Genomic DNA, 20550 nt, shown 5'->3' on the forward strand with positions numbered 1-20550 from the left:
TTGTGGATTTTCCTTAGTTGTCTTGCTTTTTCAGTTAAAAAGAAAAAAACTAGAATGTTAGAAATGAATTATTCATTATACGGGGGGGGATTTATACAGACAATTCCAATTAGCCTTATATTGTACATTATTTACATTGTCTCCATTGTCTCTCCCTCTCAGCCCCCTCCCCACTCCACTTAAAGCAATTGCAAGAGGTTTATTTTTAGTTCTGTTTCATATAGGTACATTAAGTCCATCAACCATATACCATCACTTAATCTCCTTTCTTCATTCTCTCCCCTCCCACTAATTAACTCCCCCTGCCCACAATACTGTGCCTATTTTGCAGTCCTGGTTTTCATAATTAATATTTGAGTTGTTGTTTGAAGGGGTATCTCAATGTATGCCCATTGTGGGTGTGCTGTACTTTGGTCTGTTCAGTTCCTTCAAATACTCTCCCTCACTCCTTTATCTCCCACACCCTGTTTTTCAACAGCTTTCAATACACATCCTTATATCCTCTACCTTTACATCTTGTGGTATGCCATATTACTGATACTCTATCATTCTCTTTTCTTTCTCTCTTTCTCCGAGTTCTGTAGAGTAGTTCCACTGTTACAAACATGTTCTACAACATTTTTTGTATATGATCATGATTGTTTTTTTGTATATGTTTATCTTTGGATCTGTCCTCCACATATGAGAGAAAACATGCACCTTTTGCATTTCTTTCTTTTTTTTATTTCCTTTATTCATATGTGCATACAATGATTGGGTCATTACTCCCCATTCCTCCCACCCCCTTCCTTTCCCCTCACCCCTTCTCCCGCCCCTACCTCCTCACTTCCAAGCAGGAACTGTTTTGCCCTTATCTCTAATTTTGTTGAAGAGAGAATATGAGCATTAATAAGGAGGATGAGGGGTTTTTGCTAGTTGAGGTAAAGATAGCTATATAGGGAGATTCCTAGTATTGCTTCCATATACATATGTGTTACTTTCTAAATTGATTCTTCTCGAACTAACCTTTTCTCTAGTTCCTAGTCTCCTTCTCTTATTGGCCTCTGTTCATCTTTTGCATTTCTGATCCTGGTTAACTTCACTTAACATGATGTCCTCTAATTGCATCCATTTACCTTCAAACCCCATGTCATTATTCCTTGTGGCTGAGGATGGAACAATGCTCCATTGTGCATATATACCACAATTTCATGATCCATTCACCAGTCATGGGGCATCTGGGTTGTTTCCAGAACTTGGCTATTGTGAATTATGCTACGATGAATATCGATGTACAGGTGTCTCTACTGTATCCCGTTTTACGTTCTTTTGGGAAGATGCCCAGGAGCGGTATCACTGGATCATATGGCAGTTCTATCTCTAGTTTTTTGAGGAATCTCCATGCTATTTTCCATAGTGGTTGTACTAATTGTATTCCTACCAACAGTGTATAAGGGTTCCTGTTTTGCCATATCCTCACCAGCATTTGTTGTTATTATCCTTGATTATAGCCACTCTAACTAGGGTGAGATGAAGTCTAAATGTTGTTTTTATTTGTATCTCTTTTATAACCAGGGAAGTTGAACACTTATTCTTGTATTTACTGGTCATTTGTAACTTCTTTTGTGAAGTCCCAGTTTAATTCATGTGCCCATTTCTTCATTGAGATGTTGATTCTTCTTCTGAGTGTTCTTGAGTTCCCTATAGATTCTGGATATTAGTCCCTTGTTGGATGAGTAGTTGGCAAAGATTTTCTCCCATTCTGTGGGCTGTCACTTGAGTCTGGTGGCTGTTTACTTTGCTGTGCAGAAGCTTTTTAGTTTGATGCAGTTCCATTTGTTCCTTGTTTCTTCTAGATGCTGAGCCTTTTGAGTTCTGTTTAGGAAGTTGTTCCCTATACCTATCTGTTCCAGTGTATTTCCTACTGCTTCTTGGAGTTGTTTCAGAGTTTCAAGCCTTATATTAAGGTCTTTGATACACTTTGAACTGATTTGGGCATAGAGTGAAAGACAGGGATCTAGTTTTAGTGTTCTGCATGTGGATATCCAGTTTTCCCAGCAGCATTTGTTTGAAGAGGCTGCCTTTTCTCTGTCATGTGTTTTGGGCTCCTTTGCCGAAGATCAGTTGGTTATAGATGCGTAGATTTATGTCTGGATCTTCTATTCTGATCCATTGGTCTTCCTGTCTCTTTTTGTGCCAATACCATGTTGTTTTTATTGTTATGGCTCTGTAGTATAGCTTGAAGTCAGGTATTGTGATGACTCCAGCATTGGACGTTTTGCTCAGAATTGTTTTGGCTATTTGAGGTCTTTTGTGTTTCCATATGTATTTCACAATCACTTTTTCGAGAATCTCATTGGAATTTTGATAGGGATTGTGTTGAACATGTAGATTGCTTTTGGTAGTATGGCCATTTTCACAATGTTTATTCTACCAATCTACGAGCCTGGAAGGTCTTTCCATCTTCTGATGTCTTCTTTGATTTCTCTCTTCAGTGGTTTATAGTTTTCATTAAAAAGGTCATTGGTTTCTTTTGTTAAATTTAATCTGAGGTACTTTATTGTTTTTGCGGCTATGTGTTGTTGGTTTATAGAAAAGCTACTGATTTCTGTAAGTTAATTTTGTATCCTGCTACTTTGCTGAAAGAGTTTATGATTTCTAGGAGAGTTTGGAGTCGCAGGTATAGGATCATATCATCTGCATTTAGGGATAGTTTGGCTTCTTACTTCCTTGTTTGAATCCCTTTTATTTCTTGATCTTGTCTTATTGCTCTGTCTAGGAATTCCAAAACTCTATTGAATAGGGGTGGGGAAAGTGGACAACCCTGTCTTGTTCCTGACTTTAAGGGGAACTGTTTCAGTTGTTCTCCATTTAATATGATGTTGGCTCTAGGTTTGTCATATATAACCTTTATTATGTTGAGGAATATTCCTTCTATTCCTAGTTTCTTCAGTGCTTTTATCATGAAAGGGTGTTGGATTTTGTCAAAGGCTTTTTCTGCATCTATTGAGAGAATCATGTGGTTTTTGTCCTTGCTTCTGTTTGTGTACTGTATTACATTATGGATCATGTATGTTGAACCTTCCTTGCATCCCTGGAATGAAATTGACTTGGACGTGGTGTGTGATCATTTTGATATGTTGTTGAATTCTGCTTGCCAGTATTTTATTGAGAATCTTTGCATCTATATTCATTAAAGATATTGGTCTATAATTCTCTTTTCTGATTACATTTTTATTGGGCTTTGTAATAAGTATAATGCTGGCTTCATAGAATGATTTTGGTAGTTTTCCTTCCCTCTCTGTTTTCTGGAAAAGTTTGAGGAGTATTGGTGTTAGTTCTTCTTTAAAGGTTTGGTAAAGTTTTGCTGTGAATCCATCAGGTCCTGGGCTCTTCTTTGTAAGGAGACTTTTATTATGGCTTCAGTTTCATCGCATATAATGAGACTGTTTTGGTAGTTAATATCTTCTTGGTTCAACTTTGGTTGGTAATATGCATCTACAAATTTATCCATTTCATCTAGATTTTCCAGTTACTTGAATATAAGTTTTCAAACTACTCTCTAATGATTCTCTGGATTTTGTTGGTATTTGAGGTTATGTCCCCTTTTTCATCTCTGATTTTATTAATTTGAGTGTTCTCTCTCCTCCATTTTGTCATTTTGGTTAAGGGTTTGCCAATCTTGTTAAAATCTTTTCAAAGAACCAACTTTTTGTTTCATTGATTCTTTTTATAGTTTGTTTGGTTTTGATTTCATTAATCTCGGCTCTGATCTTTATTATTTCTCTCCATCTGCTGGTTTTGGGTTTGATTTGTTTTTGTTTTTCTAGGAGCTAAAGGTGTATCATTAGATTGTTTATTAAATAGTCTTAGAAGATAAAATTTTCTTCTAATGGCCACGAAACAGAGAAAATCTATGCTCAAGTGATTAGGAAAAAACCCTCAAAACTGACTTGTGACATTAAAGTATAATTGAAATTTGATAAGACTTAAGAGAAAGAAACTTTTAAGTCTGAATCAGATATATTCAGGGTGGTACATTAGAGTAATTTTTTATTTCATTAGGGATTGTGAAAAAAATGAAGAATGCATATTTATATGAAAGATGATCACTTGAGTATTCAAATGAAGATTACATTAACTAAAAGAGGGAAACTGAAAAGTTTATTAACTAAATTTTTAAGTAGGAAAGGAAATGGTTTTGAATATCAAGATTGTCTTTTATTTAATATGTAAGGGGGTACCTTGTTTAAAAAGATTTGAGACCATGTATAGTACATAGTCAATACCTACAATTACACCATATGTGTATATACATTTACACACACATAGAGACTGCTTTAAAGTCTTAAAGAATTAGAATTGCAAATGCAGTAATATTATTGGACATAGGTCACACACTTTAAGGGGAGACTGTGTATAGCGAAAGGGAAAGAAACCAAAAACTTGAAGGTATTGATGTGCTCACTGGATAGGAATGAATATAGTAATCTTAAACTGGCAGAGGCTACTATGGGAAGGGGACTAGAAAGTAGTGAAGAGGTCTGGTAGAGATGAACCAGTTTGGGTTGTAATACACATTTGCATGGGAACAACACAAAGAATCTCCCTGTATAGCTGTCCTTACCTCATATTAGCAAAAATGCCATGTTTTTCTTATCTTTATGTTTTTTCTTGTTCAACAAAATCAGAGAACAAGAGGGTGGAACAGGTTCTACCTGAAGGTGGGGGGGGTGGCCCCAATAGTGAATACACATGTAAGTAAATGTAAAAATGATAAAATAAAATTAAAAATAAATAAATTATTTTTAGGATAATGTCAGGTAAAATGACATAAATATTATATTCATAATTATAAAAAGAGATGGATATAATTGTATAATGTTTATACTCATTCTTCATCCCAATTATTCTCTTTTCATTTAGACTTTAAAATACAGTCAGTGTCCTGCATAATGGTGTCTTGGTCAATAGTGGACTTCACATATGACAGTGGTCCTTAAAATTCTAAAGCAGCTGAGAAATTCTTATGGCCTAATGATGATATAAGCTTTGAAAAGTCTAGTGCAGAGCTGTGTATGTAGTTCAGTGGTAGAGCACCTGTTTAGCATGCACAACCCCTTGGTTTAATCCCCAACAACTCACACCCCCCAAAAAGTCTAGGGTAACACTTGATTATGTTTTTACACAATGCTGATGTAAACAAACCTACTGTGCTGACAATTGTATAAAAGTACAGCACATACAATTATACTTATGTATACAATGCTAGATGATAATGAAGACTATATTACAGTTTATGTACTTATTCTATTATTTTTAGAGTATATTCTTATTTAAAAAAATTTTTAAATATATTATTGTTGTACATTTACAAAAGTACTTATAGTGTATCTTTGGTAAGTTCACCCTCTCCATCATTCTCCTTTGTTTCCCTCTCTCCCCATTCTTAGAATAGTTTCAGTAGAATAGTTTCATTTCCACACATGAGTACATAATATTTCTACCATATTCACCCTGTACACCTTTCCTTATATTCTCCACCCCCCATTGATAGCAGCCCCCAGACAGGACCTGATTTGCATTCCTGTCCTCTCTTTTTGAGAAAAAAGAAAAAACATTTTTGTTTGTTTAAGATATCTATACAGAGAGTTTCATTATGACATTTCCATGCATATATGTATTGTATCCTAAATGGGTCATCCCCTCCATTTTTTTCCTTTCTACCATATCCCTCTTTTATGGTGAGTTCAACAGGTTTAAAAATTTTATATTCATTCTTGTTTAGAAAGTATATTACCCATATACACCTTCTTTACTTTCTTCTTTTATCCTCCCTCTTCTGTTAGTGCCCTCCACTTAGCATGATTTGTTTTTCCTTCTTGCCCTTCATTGTTTAGGTGTCTGTCTGCTGGTCAGTGTGATTTTTGCCTTGTGCTTAAGTCACTGTAACTCCCTTCCACTGCACTTCCTTACCTTTTCCCCCATTCTGTATTTCACAGTTTTCAGCATGTTTCCTTGTGTCTTGTTCCTGTACTGATGTGATGTATTTCATTATTATTCATTATCTGTTTTTCCTTCTTTTCCTCCTCCCTTGGTCTCCTCTACTAGTTCCACTTTTGGATACGTGCTCTGTATATATTTCTATGTGTAAATAAAATTGCTTATATTTCTGTTGGGCTTATATTCCACGTATGAGAGAAAGCATGCAGCCTTTGACTTTCTGAACCTGGCTAACTTCATTTAAGATGTTGTTCTCCAGTTCCATTCATTTACCTGCATCTACTTATTTTTTAAGAAGTTACTGTAAAGCAGTGTGCTATGCTATGCCTGCAGTAGTCTCATACATCTCATGTTTACTGTGTCACTTAATTGGATCATTTTCTCATGTGCTTAATTTAATCTTATGTTATGTTTTTCATCATGACCCCAAAAGTGTACAAAAGACTATGCAAATGCTGCCAATAAAAAGCATATTGATTGGCCTGGAAGCAGAATTAAAAGAGATTAAGGACCATGAAAGTGGAAAAGTCAGTGATGGTTATTGCTCGCCAAACAGTCAGTCATGTCTACATGTCTACTGTAGCTATGGTTGAAGTAATGGAAACTGTTAAAGGATCTGCGTTATTGAAGACAGTGAGACTAAGAAAAATTTGGGAAGGGCCTATATCAGATGCAGAGAGATTTCTAATGAACTGAATTGAAGACTAGACACAGAAGCACATGCCCCTCAGAATCTTGACTATCATGTCAAAGCATTTTGTTCATAATCTTGAAAGACTAGATCCCACTATAACCTTGAATTCATTGTAGCATTGATTGGTTTTAATAATTCAAGATGTTACTCATTACATAAGGTCTAAGAGTGAGTGCTGCATCTGCAAGTGCTGTTATGGAGATGACTGAAGGGTTTTGGGAAACTCCAGACAAGCTGATTGTGAAGGAAAGTAACTTGCCAGAGCAGATCTTCAGTGTGGAGGAAACCTCCATATTCTGGAAACAGATGCCCGAAGGGACTTTCATCTATGAGGAGGCCAAGGAAAGGACAAGCTTCAAGGCTTTTAATGACAGGACAGCAGTCTTGCTTAGGCACCAAGTGGAAACCCTTTGTGACCTGGCACTGTGAGAACCCAGGGCCCTGAAGCCCATGAGGCATCACACACTGCTGGTGTGCAGCAGTAGCAGCAGGGCAGAGATGACTTGGCTCCTTGTCCAAGGTGTCCCTTGAATCACTGTGCCAGTGCAGTGGAGTAGTTCTCTTTTGAGAGTTTACTTATCATTGATAAGACTTCTTTTTTTTTATTGTTTTATTATTCATGTGTGCATACAAAGCTTGGGTCATTTCTCCCCCCTTCCCTGATAAGACTTCTACACATCCTTCTCTTGTTAGTGATCTTCATCCCAAGGTCAAAGTGACATTTCTCCTCCAAGCTATCTTTGATCCACTCAGTGGATTAAGGGCTTACCACAGCTTTTAAGATCTGCAACCTGAGGAAGGTCTATGTCCTGGCTGTTAAAGCACCTAAGGGAGACACTGAGGAGACACTGACACAGTTCTAGACAGATTACAGCATCTGTGACTGCAGCCAGAACCTTGCTTAGCTTGACACAATGCCCAAGGCAGGTATGAATGGCATCTGGAAAACACAGGAGAGGTTTGTTCTGCTTCAAAGGATTTGCCAAGGATGAGGCAACTATGCAAACCAACAAGGCTGTGGCTGAGCTGGCAAACAACTGTAACCTGGGTGTGGACAGTGATGGTTATGCGGAGCTCCCAGAGGAGGTTCCTGAGGAATCAACTAATGAGGAGTTGGTAGAACTGGAACAGGAATGCACAACTGAGGAAGAGGAAAGAGAAGTGGAAACAAAGAGAGCCCCCAAGAAAATTCATAGTGAGGAATTTAGCAGATACTGTAGCAGATCTCAGCAAGCTCCAGAGAGGAGTGTCATGTGCATTATCTGCTTATCAGCAGATCTGTGACAGAAAAAAAAAAAAAAACAAATGAAGCAAACCACAATGGACACATTTCTAAAAACAGTTGATACCTCCTCAGGAAGAGCAGGTCCTCAGGAGGATCCCAGAAGGTGTCTTCAGAAGGAAGTGACAGCTGTAAGTGCCCCTGGAGACTGTCCAGTCAGACAGGATGGGGAGATGGGAGACAGTGATACTGATGATCCCAACCCTTTGTCAGGCTAGGCTGATGTGTTTATGTCTTCATTTTCAACAAAAAAAGGTTAAAAGACTAAAAAAAAAAAAAAAAGAAAAAAAGGTTATAGAATAATGACTTAAAGAAAATATTTTTGTACAGTTGTACAATGTGTTTTTAGTTGCATGTTACTAGAAAAGAATCAAAAAGTTTTTAAAAATTGAAAATTTTATTAAGATTATTATAGAAGAAAAGAAAAAAATTATAAATCTAAGTATACAGTGTTTATAAAGTCTATAGGACTACATAATAATGTCCTAGGTTTTTACATTCACTCACCACTCACTCATTGACTCACCCAAAGCAACTTCAGTCCTGCAAACTCCATTCATAGTAAGTGCTCTATGCAGGTGACCATTTTTTATATCCTATCCTGTATTTTTATTGTCTTTTCTATGTTAAATATGTTTTAGTGTAAAAATATTTATCCATTGTGGTACAGTTGCCTGCAGTATGCAGTACAGTAATATGCCATACAGGTTTGCAGCCTTACAGCAGTGGGTTATGCCATACAGCATAGGCATGGAGAAGGCCACATGAACCAGGTCTGATCGTTGGGACAACAATGAAATAACCTAAAGATGCATTTCTGAGAATGTGTCCTGGTCATATCAGAGTAATGCTTTGCTAAGTGACTCATTCTGTGGATTGTATTCCTGGTGAATAATCAACTTTATAGAGAGATTATCCTGTTACACTTTCTAAATTTTGAGCCTCCCTGTTGGAACATATGACAAACCTGATCTGTTTCCTATAGAGCAAGTGTTGTAAGAAATCAGGTAGCTTGACAAGGCAGTTTCCTTTTCATTCTTTATTTTGTGGTCCCTGTGCAGAGGTTCACTCGAGATGATCTTAAAGTTTTAGCTATCACAGTGTTCAGAGTGGAGTTGATTAAAGATTGTATCACAGTTATCTATAGAGCTGATTCTTTAAAAATCTGCCAAGATAGAATTTTTTGTGCAAAGATTAGACTGATTTGTCATTTACATGGGCATCTTTAATTGTTGAGTCAAAATGATTTTCATCATATTAATTTCTTTTTCTCTTTGTATGTCTTGCCATTGTGCAGCTTTGTTTAGTTGAGATGATTTGAGCAAGCATTTTCCAGGTTGTTTTGCCATGCTCCTTAGCTTTCAAACTTCAATTCAGCAAATTTTAGTTGGACCCTAGAAGTTTTGAGTGTGTTTCCTTTTCTAGTAAGAATGATAGGTAAGGCCATGTGCTAGTGTATCATTTCTTTTTTGAGAAATAAAAGATTTAACTATAGTGTTCTTGTGTTCCTTCAAATGATAAAATCTGGTCAAGTGGAATAGAGTTTTTCAGGTATCATTGATTATTTTATGCAGCTTACTTTATTTGCTTCATATATTTAAAACAGAATTTCCTAAGTGCTTAAACTGGGATTGCTAATAAAAATTCTGAGAACTTTATAGAAAATTAGTAAAATTATGTTTGGTACAAAATATAAAATGTATTTGAAAACCCAAGGAGAAGGAACTACTGATTGCACATATTTCTATGTTGAAGTTATTTGTTCCTTTCCATTAGACCTTGTCTTTAAAACTATTGTATGCACACAAGGATTTTATAATCAGAGCCCAATAGAAAGAAACAAGGCCAAAATTGTTCCTGAAATTAATCCTTTAGGGAATCATATTTTCCTAACCAAGAATCATGGTACTCATTCTGAGTAACACTGTGCTGTACCTGGAGTCCCTTCCCTGGAGAAGAACCTGACTTTCCATTTGTGTTTGCAACACAATATATATCATAATATACGATTGGTGGGTGAGTAAGTGAATGAAAAGAAAGGAACAGAAATGAAATCAAAGCTGCCAAGAAAAACCAAGAATCAATTCTCATCATAATTACTTCCTACTTCTTTTAGCAGTAATTCTAAACTTACAGATCATCAGTTTAATTTTAAAATGTCATTCTATTGTTATATGAATAGATGAAAACTAAGAATAATGAGAAGTGTATTATTTGGAATGTGGGAATAATTCAAAGTCTTACCATCTTCTGTAGAGTAATTTTAGAGTTTTCTGATGTTATCTTTTGACTGGATTGTTATTTTGTGTGCATTTGGCTGGTTTGTTAGGGGTTGGAGGGTACCTTTTTTTAAAACTAGGATTTTTTTCTAAGATACTATATTGGATTCTCATGCTATCCTGCATGTCAATGAAAAAGGAAACCAGGCCTTTTCTCTTTTCATCTGATCATGTTGTTTCTCTTTTCTTCAGAATTAAAATATATCTCTTTCATTTTGCTACCTGTTTTAATCAAATATCTTATGTGTTGTGCTAAAAATTATGTCATTACTGTGCAGTTTTATTTATTGAGCTTCATTATGTGATTGTTTTATAGACATCCAGTCATTTTTCTCAGGAGCATAAAATGTAAAGAAGCAATTCAGTGTTTCCCATAAAGTATGTCTGAAGGGGCTTTGTCCTGTTATCAGGAAAGAACTCTAATGTTCTGTATGTTCCCAAGTTTTCCTCCTTGGGAGAATAGAAGTCGGCACGAATGTAGTATCACATAGATATGACTTTAGGAAAAGTGATCTATATTTTTATGGGTTGGTAGCTTATACTTATGGAAATTTTATATTGTATGCCTGGAAAGCTTAATAATACTGAAACAAAATCCTGTGCTTAAAGGGTTTTCTTCCAAGGCCAGTCTTTTGTATACCGGGGTGTAAACTATCATGCTAATTTAGAGCATGATGAAAAATATCCTGTAACATCCCTTGTAAGGAATTATGTTAATTATCCCAGTAATCTCCAATTATATTTCCTTTAAATTTAGTGATAGAAAAAATTTAACCCCATATTTTATCATTTCACTTCTAGTTTATAGAATTAGAAACCTACAGCACTGTGAAGTTTTCATTAAGGGAGTAATATTGGGCAAAAGGACCAAGGCTTATAAAGAAATTTTATATTTAACACACCATTTAAATACAACAGAGGTTGCTTATATCAAAGTCAACCCACAAAAATATCTAACAGTTCTACCTGCTCTTCACCTCCACTACATAAACGTATCCCTTTTTTACTAAAATTCTTGAATGTTTTTAGAAGCAGAAGTAGACAGCTGAAAATGTAGTTTTATATGAAAACTGAAGTCCCTACCCTGCTTAACTTAGGTAACGTTTTCAGGCTCTTGGGCGGGGGGCAACAATAAAATAATTACCTTGCTGATTTTCATATGTGTGTCAGGAATGTACTCCTGAGTGTTGAATGTCCAAAGAGGAAAGAAGTCTGGCTTTTGCCCTTGAAGAGGTTATAGTTAAGAAGGGGTAGTATATAGAAACAAATAAATGGACTTGGAAATGATATAGTTCTGTGAGCACATAGAACATTGTACAGTTGCCTTGGCTTATCAATTTTCAGTGAAGATGTAAGAGTGATAGTTTAGTTGGGTTTGAACAATAGCCTAGAGTTTTCTATATGATGAAGATGGTGGAGGAGAGTCCAATAGAGGAAATCACTTTATAAAGGATGGCTAGCTTATAGGGTAAAAAGTGAGATTTCAATTAACCTCGAGTTGTGAACTATGGAAATAAGATACTAAGAGTGAATCATGATGGACTTTACATGCCTGACAGTATATTGCAATAGTAAAGGCATTGGATCTGTGCTTGAATTGCTTGAGCTAGAATCTCATTTCCATCACTGTTTCCTGGTTGCTGTTGGTTAAAATTCAAGTTGTTAAGACATCTGTAAAATGTGGATAATAGTAGAACATTGTCCATAAGATTTCTGTGAAAATTGACAGTGTCCAGTACCTTGCCTGGTTACATGAAGTGTTCAATGTCATCTGTTGCTGCTTTTGATTTTTAATCAAAGGTAAAGAGCTTAAGTTTTAAATATAAGTTATAAAGTCTGACAGAATTTAAATAGGCAGGACAGCAAAAGGCACAATGAAAGAATAGTCTGTTAGAATAATAAAGGAATGATATAGTGATGTACTGTAAGTGAAAATGCATTAGTTAAAATTGTCTTATTAAAATATCTTATTGGTTTCATTTGCTACTCTTAAGGAATGGGCAAGTGAACTAAACAGAACTTTCTCAAAAGAAGAAATTCAAATGGCAAAAAAACACATGAAAAAATGTTCACCATCTCTAGCAATAAAGGAAATGCAAATTAAAACCACACTAAGATTCAACTTCACCCCTGTTAGAATAGCCATCATTAGCAACACCACCAACAACAGGTGTTGGCGAGGATGCCAGGAAAAAGGACCCCTCTTACACTGTTGGTGGGAATGTAGACTAGTACAACCACTCTGGAAAAAAATTTGGAGGCTACTTAAAAAGCTAAACATTGATCTACCATTTGATCCAGCAATACCACTCTTGGGGATATACCCAAAAGACTGTGACACAGGTTACTCCAGAGGCACCTGCACACCCATGTTTATTGCGGCACTATTCACAATAGCCAAGTTATGGAAACGGCCAAGATGCCCCACCACTGACGAGTGGATTAAGAAAATGTGGTATCTATACACAATGGAATTTTATGCAGCCATGAAGAAGAATGAAATGTTATCATTCGCAGGTAAATGGATGGAATTGGAGAACATCATTCTGAGTGAGGTTAGCCTGGCCCAAAAGACCAAAAATCGTATGTTCTCCCTCATATGCGGACATTAGATCAAGGGCAAACACAACAAGGGGATTGGACTTTGAGCACATGATAAAAGCGAGAGCACACAAGGGAGGGATGAGGATAAGTAAGACACCTAAAAAATTAGCTAGCATTTGTTGCCCTTAACGCAGAGAAACTAAAGCAGATACCTTAAAAGCACCTGAGGCCAATAGGAAAAGGGGACCAGGAACTAGAGAAAAGGTTAGATCAAAAAGAATTAACCTAGAAGGTAACACAAATGCACAGGAAATTAATGTGAGTCAACTCCCTGTATAGCTATCCTTATCTCAACCAGCAAAAACCCTTGTCCCTTCCTATTATTGCTTATACTCTCTCTACAACAAAATTAGAAATAAGGGCAAAATAGTTTCTGCTGGGTATTGAGGGTGGGGGGAGAGGGAGGGGGTGGAGTGGGTTGTAAGGGAGGGGGGTGGGGCAGGGGGGAGAAATGACCCAAGCCTTGTATGCACATATGAATAATAAAACAGTAAATAAATAAATAAATAAATAAGAAAAAAAATCTTATTGGTTTCATTTGCTACTTTTAGTGTTTTTCCCTCATATAATAGTTCTTTTCAGAGCAAATAATGTCATTCCAAGCATTTCTTTTCAGGGATTTTAATTAACACTGCCAAATGACCACAGTTACTGAAGTCTGTAAACTAGCCAATCTGCATTACAAAATGAAGAATGTTAAATCTCAGCTATTGTAAAAATGTGAGTGGATAGGTTTTTAAATTGTATTCTTTGAAAGTTCTAGATGGGAGAGCTCTAGATTACAAAATGAAGAATGTTAAATCTCAGCTATTGTAAAAATGTGAGTGGATAGGTTTTTAAATTGTATTCTTTGAAAGTTCGAGATGGGAGAGCTCTAGAATAGCTGTTCCTTTGTGTATATTCACTAAGCTAATAGAAAGTATCCTTCCTTTCCTACTTCTTAGAGTGCCATTTTTGGTGATTGGATAATATTAAGTCACCTGTCAGTTAATTTAGTATAAAGATGGCTAGGATGCCAGGCATGGTGGCATGAACCTGGGATCCCAACAGTTCAGAGGCTGAGACAGGAGGACCAGGCTGAACTACATAGCAAGACCCTGTCTCAAGTGCCCACCCTCCCCACCCCCCTGGTTAAAAAAAGAGGAAGGAAATTAAAATCTGTTTGAAATTGCTTTCACTTTTCCATTACGTTGGTGTTTTGTTCATTGAATAAAATTAGAATTAGCATTAACTATGACAGATAAAATTAACTTTTTTAGGAGTGAAACATTGCTGCACTTACAAGTAATTATGTTGTTGGGATTATTTATCTTATACATCATCATTTGCTGTGTATGGAATTCAACTGAACAGCTATATTTTAAATTTAAACTATCACAGTATTAGTTTGTTAAACAGTTGTCATGTGATCTAAATGAGCCTTGCAGAAGACTGTAGAGAGATTATCCTAACAGTGTATAAAAGGAGCCAGTCTTGATTATTCAAGAAGTAGTTATTAAGTTAAAATATAAAATTAAGTAACATGTCTTTGTCAGTTTTTATTTCCTCCTCCTTTTAATTTATAAATTTTATTTTGCTTATGAAAACTAAGACGTTCTCATTTTTTGGTAATGTCAGTTCCACTGAATACTACCAATTTAATCTCTGTCTTTAAAAATTCTCTTTAGTGCCCCAGGTTCTTCAAAGCTGCACAGCATTCATTGAGAGATATGGCATTGTGGATGGAATATATCGTCTCTCTGGAGTTGCCTCCAATATCCAGAGACTACGGTAAAACCTTCTGTGCCATTTTCTTTTTTATTCCTATTTAATTCATTATCATGAAATTATTTCAAAATTGAGTAACTTACTTTGATAACCATAATTGTTAAGGTAAGATAGTTGTGAAGAAGTAGGAAATAGTATCCATATTGTTCTCCATGTATAATTTTCTAAATGGCATTTTTTATCTGTAATGTCAGAGGACTGTGCAACTTAATCTCTTCAATGCTTATATTTTATTTCTTGACAGTGTTTGAAGATTTTAGCAAATTGAGTCTGAATCCATGACAAGCAGAAATGAAATTTTCATTAAAATACAATTCCTTGGTTCTTAATTAAAATTCACAAGAGTGAAACCTTTTCTAATCTCCCCAATTCTGTAGAGTGTGCTCACATATGCATGTGTTACATACTCCACCACATCTCCACCCTCTCCAGTGTCTTCTCTGAGACAAAATAATGGTATCCTTGTATACCAGCAATAGAAATTTTATTTCTGCTTAAATTTTTGGATTTTTATCTATTCTTGCTATGCTGTTATCCTTTCCTTTTCACTCTGATATCGGTAGCTGCCATTATTCTATGGGAATTTAATGTTTTAATTACGAAAAGCTCATCTTTGTTTTAAGAACATATTTTTGGAAAAATACAAAGATTAATTTTTATGTTAAGACAGCTTCAGTCTTTAGTTTTAGATATAAATCTCATACTCAGTTTGTCCACAAAATTAATTCTCTATGTGGATGATGAGTAGCCTCATGCCTGTGGATTAATATTAAGTAACCTCTTGGAGAGTGAGTTTAATTTGCCTTTATTATCCTGAGTAAGTTTTCATTGCACTCGCTCAATGCTGTAAAACATTGGTGTTATATAGTAATTGCTTTATATTGTTTCTGGCTTCCTTAACCTGCTGCAGCAAAACATTTGTGAGCCATACAACTTATATCAGGAATTTCTGTACAAAGTTGGTGCATTGACCAGTTGCCACCCAACCCTGTTTTCGGGGACTGCCAAATATTAGCTGTTCAGACCATTAGAAATTAGGAGTCCTGCTTTCTTGCTCATTTGTTTCAGTGGTTACTGTTTATTTCAGTATGAAAGGCATATCCTTCATTTCCCATTGCAAAATGTACTTGCATTATGATAGGACATCCAATTACTGCTAAAGTTCAAATATAATTTACATGAAATGTATAATGATTTGAAGAAAACAGCAACTCAACCGAAGTAAAGGTGAACACTTGGGGCTAGAGGTTATTTCCATTTTAATATTAAAGTTGTCCTTAATTTCCACATAGGTATCCGCTTATGATGATAACATATCCAATTACTGCTGCAGTCTACATATAACTCACATGAAACATAATTGGAAGAAAACAGCAGTTAACTGAGGAAAAGATGAACTGTTTAGGCAATTGCTTTCCTTTTGTAGAATAATGTTGTTTTGTCTTCTTCTGTCTGGGTTAGTCATGAATTTGACTCTGAGCATGTCCCCGACCTGACGAAAGAACCTTATGTTCAAGACATCCATTCTGTGGGCTCACTCTGTAAGCTGTACTTCCGAGAGCTTCCAAACCCTCTGCTAACCTACCAGCTGTACGAGAAATTTTCTGTGAGTACTGCTCACTTTTGACTCAAGGTCTGTTGTGGAGCTTTGCTGTGTTTTTATTCAAAGCATGAAGTTTGGTTTAGTCACATCTAAGAAGTAGTTCAGTTACCACTAAAATGACAGTTGTTGTTAGCTAGTCTGGAATCTTGTCTTTGCTGTTTTCACATTGTCCTTTTTTTAGTTCTGGCTTTGAGACACTAATTTTATCACCCTTAATGCTGGTTAGCATCGTGCTTTTTTAAAATGATAATTAAGATTTCTAGTGTTCACATTGTATGAAAACTGATTTACCTCAATTCTGCCTCATTTTTAACGTGAGTCAAGTGGGTTAATCTCAGAGTTTAAACTGAATTTTAGGTAAAAAACTACTTGAATCAACCAAGCCTATTGGTTTATTATGCATTGTGACTGTTTCAGGAGGCTGTTTCAGCAGCAACAGATGAAGAAAGGCTGATAAAAATTCATGATGTCATCCAGCAGCTCCCCCCACCACACTACAGGTAATCCATATGTTGATTTACCTGAATTCTGCCAGAGGCAGAAGTCACCTGTGTGTAAAAGCATTTTTTTTCCCTTGAGTTTCTAACTAGTTATACTTCCTTGAAGTTCTGATTAATTAAATTTCCATTTCTCCAGAATGAATTTTATTTATTTATATATGTACACACATACATATTTGTGTTTGCTTATTTATCTTTACACACACACTCATACTTAGACCCTTCCACAGTGTTTAGCATCCAGTAGGTAAATATTGAATAAATGAAAAAATGAACAGTTGATCAAACTTGGGGTTTTGCTGTTTATTTGTTCAGGTTTTGTTGTTGTTAATTTTTTTTTTCTGGTAGTGGTGCTGGGGATTGAACTTAGGGCCTCATGCATGCTAAGCAATGCACTTTACCACTGAGCCACACCCACTTACTCCTATTTTTTAAAACTAAATTTAATTTGTGTGTTACTTTGGACTCTTAAAAATATTTTTGTTTATCTCTGAGAAGACCAGAATAAAATTAAAGATGACTTTGCTATTTAGTGAATGAAAGAAAACAGTAGAAACTATGGATGACAGTATGTAAAAAAGCAAAAGACATAGCTTTTAAATGAAATTATTAATATGAGATTAAATTCATTAGATGTTCTGGTACAATTAAGTAACTTAATGATTGTTTTTCAAAACAACATTACATCTGTCTCTTTAAATCAGCATTACATTCATCATTAAATCAACACAAGCATTTTTAATCAGTACTAAAAATTAGTACTATTTTTAAACCAGCTCGTTAGAAAAAAGTGCATGATTGCCTTGATCAGTTCATTGTCCTATTAATGTAACTTGTCTTAGAAGGAATGTGATGAAGGGGTGAATGGTGTATGGATCTACTGAAGAGTGAAAAAGGAAAACTCAAAGGAAAATTGAAGAGCTTTTCTGACTTAAGCTTAAAGAAACTGAGGTGTTTAGCCCTGAAAAGGAAGGCCAAGGAGACAAATTTGTTCAGTGCACAAATTTTGAAGGGTATCTTTGAGGAAGAAAAGGAATGGGTTTTTTTGTTTGTCTATTTGTTTGTTTTGTTTTTTGGTGGTACTAGGGTTTGAACTCAAGAATCTGAGCCATGCCTCCATCCCTTTTTGCTCTGGTTATTTTGGAGATAGGATCTTGCTTTTTGCCCAGGCTGGCCAAAGTGATCTGGACTGTGATCTGCCTCTATTTTATGCTTCCTGCTGTAGCTGGGAATGACAGGCGCATGCCACCACACCCAACTTTTTTCCATTGAGATGGAGTCTCACAAACTTTTTTGTGGGGGCTGGACCAGAACTGTGATCCTCTGGTTCTCAACCACCGAAGTAGCCAGGATTACAGGCATGAGCCACTGGCACCCAGCTAAGCAAACATTCTTTACTAACTCATAATTGAAAGAAACCTACTATCATATTAAGAATATTGGCCTTGATAGATCTGATTTTGAATTTACTAATCATTACATACGCTGTGATCTCTGTAAGGATCAGTCCCCCATATCTGTGAACAGAATAATGATTATACCTTCTTAAAATGATTTTTTGGATGAAAAATTTTGGGGATGTGCCTGAACCTTACTGTTTTTTAAATAAAGCATAGTATGACAGAGGATTATAGTTAAACCAAGGCTTCTCGACTTGGTAATTTTACATGCAGCATAGTGTAAATATATTTTTGCCTACATTAATATAGCCACATAGCTTTTAAAAGTTAAATAGCATGCATTGCTGATGGTAAAGACACTGCAGGTGCTTGTTCCATGGCCCTTGAGTTCCAGTTTCTCTCTCAGAAGTCAGCACTCTTAACTCTTAATGAAGTTGACCTCCTGTTTCTTTCTTTTTTTTTTCTGAATATATTTCTTTTTTTAAATTATTTTTGTCCTGGGGGTACATTGAGACACAGACAAAAGGTCTTACAATATATTATACTTTAATTCACTCCCTCCATTATTTTCTTATATCCCCCTTCTCTCCCCCATTCCTGTAATAGTTTCAACATATCTCATTTTTCCATTTACATATATGTATACGTAATACTTCCACTATAGTCATCCTTTTACACCTTTTCCTTATGTCAATAGCATATTTATATTGCTGTTTCTCATTTTTTCATATTTGTTGCCTTCCTCTTACGGTAAATGAGGAAGGCGGTCTCTTACGCTGGTTCTCCAATACCACTTCCCCTTCATTCTTCACAGTCTAGTTATATCACTACTTGGAGTTAGATCCATATTCAGTATTTGTGTTATAATAACTGTCTAATGATTATTTACAACACTATTTAACAGTATACTAGACTTATATCTTCTTTATGGGATACCTTTTTGTGTTTTCTGTGGAGCACTTGCCTACCATTGGTTGCAGAGTTTATTTGTTGCTAGTTTATCCCCCAGACTTTCTGATAGAAATGGAGCAGCTCTTTCATTGTCCTCACTTTTCTTCCTGGATGCGCCCCATTCCAGTCTGATTGTGCTTCTAACCTACAATGATGCTGTCAGTGCTAATCCTGTACTCTCTCTCTGGAAATTCCCATCACCTCCTGTGCTAGCTAGATTTCTTTCCATTTTGCTTATTTTTACTCCTTGCTTTTATGGTGTATATCTTTGGTATCATCCTAAAAACTTATATAGGAGAAAATTTTGGGGGACTTTGATAACTGAAAACAGTCTTATTTCTGTTCTTGAATTTGATTGATAATTGGCTACGATTATAAGGTATAAATTTTTCCCCTAATTTTGATGGTGATACACCATTTTTGTCCACCAAAAATGCTACAGTATAATCTAAAACCATTTTTATATAGTCTCTTTCTACATATTTCTTTCTACATATTTTTTGTCTTGTTTTGCCTTTTACCTTTCTGGATGCTTTCAAATTTAAAACATATCTGGAGGTCAGTTTTTCACACTGACATATATTGGCATGTGTTCTTTTTCTTTCTTAACTGAGTGCTGGATGAAGCGTTTCCTTTTTATGTTGTTCAACTCTGGGATATTAACTTGTATTATTTCTTTGAGGGTTCTCATTGTAATTTAAAAGCCATCATTTATTCTTTTCCTGAAATTATTTAACTCTTGAACTAACTCTTACATTTTCTCACCTTTTCCATTAAAAAAGCATATATACTTCCAAAAGCAAACTCTTTCCTTCCCTCCATTGTTTCTCTGAATATCACTACTTTATAAATCTAATTCTTGTTTCATGAATAGTCTCTTTTCCTTACAAGAATATTATTAGCAATTACAGGTTTTGTTTTATATCATACTATTCTGTTTATCAGCGTTTGTTTCTTACTCATTTGGCAGCTTTGTTTTTGGGCAGCTCACTTTTATTAAAACTTTGCAAAGCATTCACTTGAGATTTCATGGAAACCAGTAAATGAATATTTTTTTTCTAAAAGTCATATTTTATAAATACTGATAGCATTCAATTACATTATGAATTAAAATTACCTTGCATAAACAGTTACAGAGACACAGTTGACTTTAGGTAACTCATAATTCAAATGATGTTAACCAATGTGTTCAGAATGATACCTCCAAGAATCCTGTGAGCCATAAAAACTCATTGTGCCCTAGACATTAATCAGCATGTGTTTTGGAGGGAATTGAGAAAGGTGGTGGTTAATCTAGTGGGTGAATGAAGGAATATGAGTAAGAAGAGACACACATAAACATAAGTATACAAATTCCCTCCTATACTGTAGTATGTATTTAATAAAATTCTTACTATATATTGTACCTGTATACATTATATAGTGAAATATATATTTCTCCTACTATTACCTTTTATATAAATAAACCTCTCACTTCATGTTTATATA

The 20550-nt window shown here is 35.4% G+C and overlaps 1 protein-coding gene across 21 annotated transcripts in view; it reads left to right on the forward strand.

Moving 5' to 3' along the window:
- The window catches only part of Arhgap32 (Rho GTPase activating protein 32), a 301921-nt gene that overhangs the window by 262120 nt on the left and 19251 nt on the right, over positions 1-20550 (forward strand). For all 21 annotated transcript variants that reach the window (XM_074066349.1, XM_074066354.1, XM_074066359.1 and 18 more), the window contains 3 exons: positions 14509-14611; positions 16070-16214; positions 16629-16711. In XM_074066349.1, coding sequence (XP_073922450.1) covers positions 14509-14611; positions 16070-16214; positions 16629-16711 — 331 coding nt within the window. The remainder of the gene's footprint in view (positions 1-14508; positions 14612-16069; positions 16215-16628; positions 16712-20550) is intronic.

This window comes from Castor canadensis, chromosome 2 (assembly GCF_047511655.1).
Source record: "Castor canadensis chromosome 2, mCasCan1.hap1v2, whole genome shotgun sequence".
NCBI classification, from domain to species: Eukaryota; Metazoa; Chordata; class Mammalia; order Rodentia; family Castoridae; genus Castor; species Castor canadensis.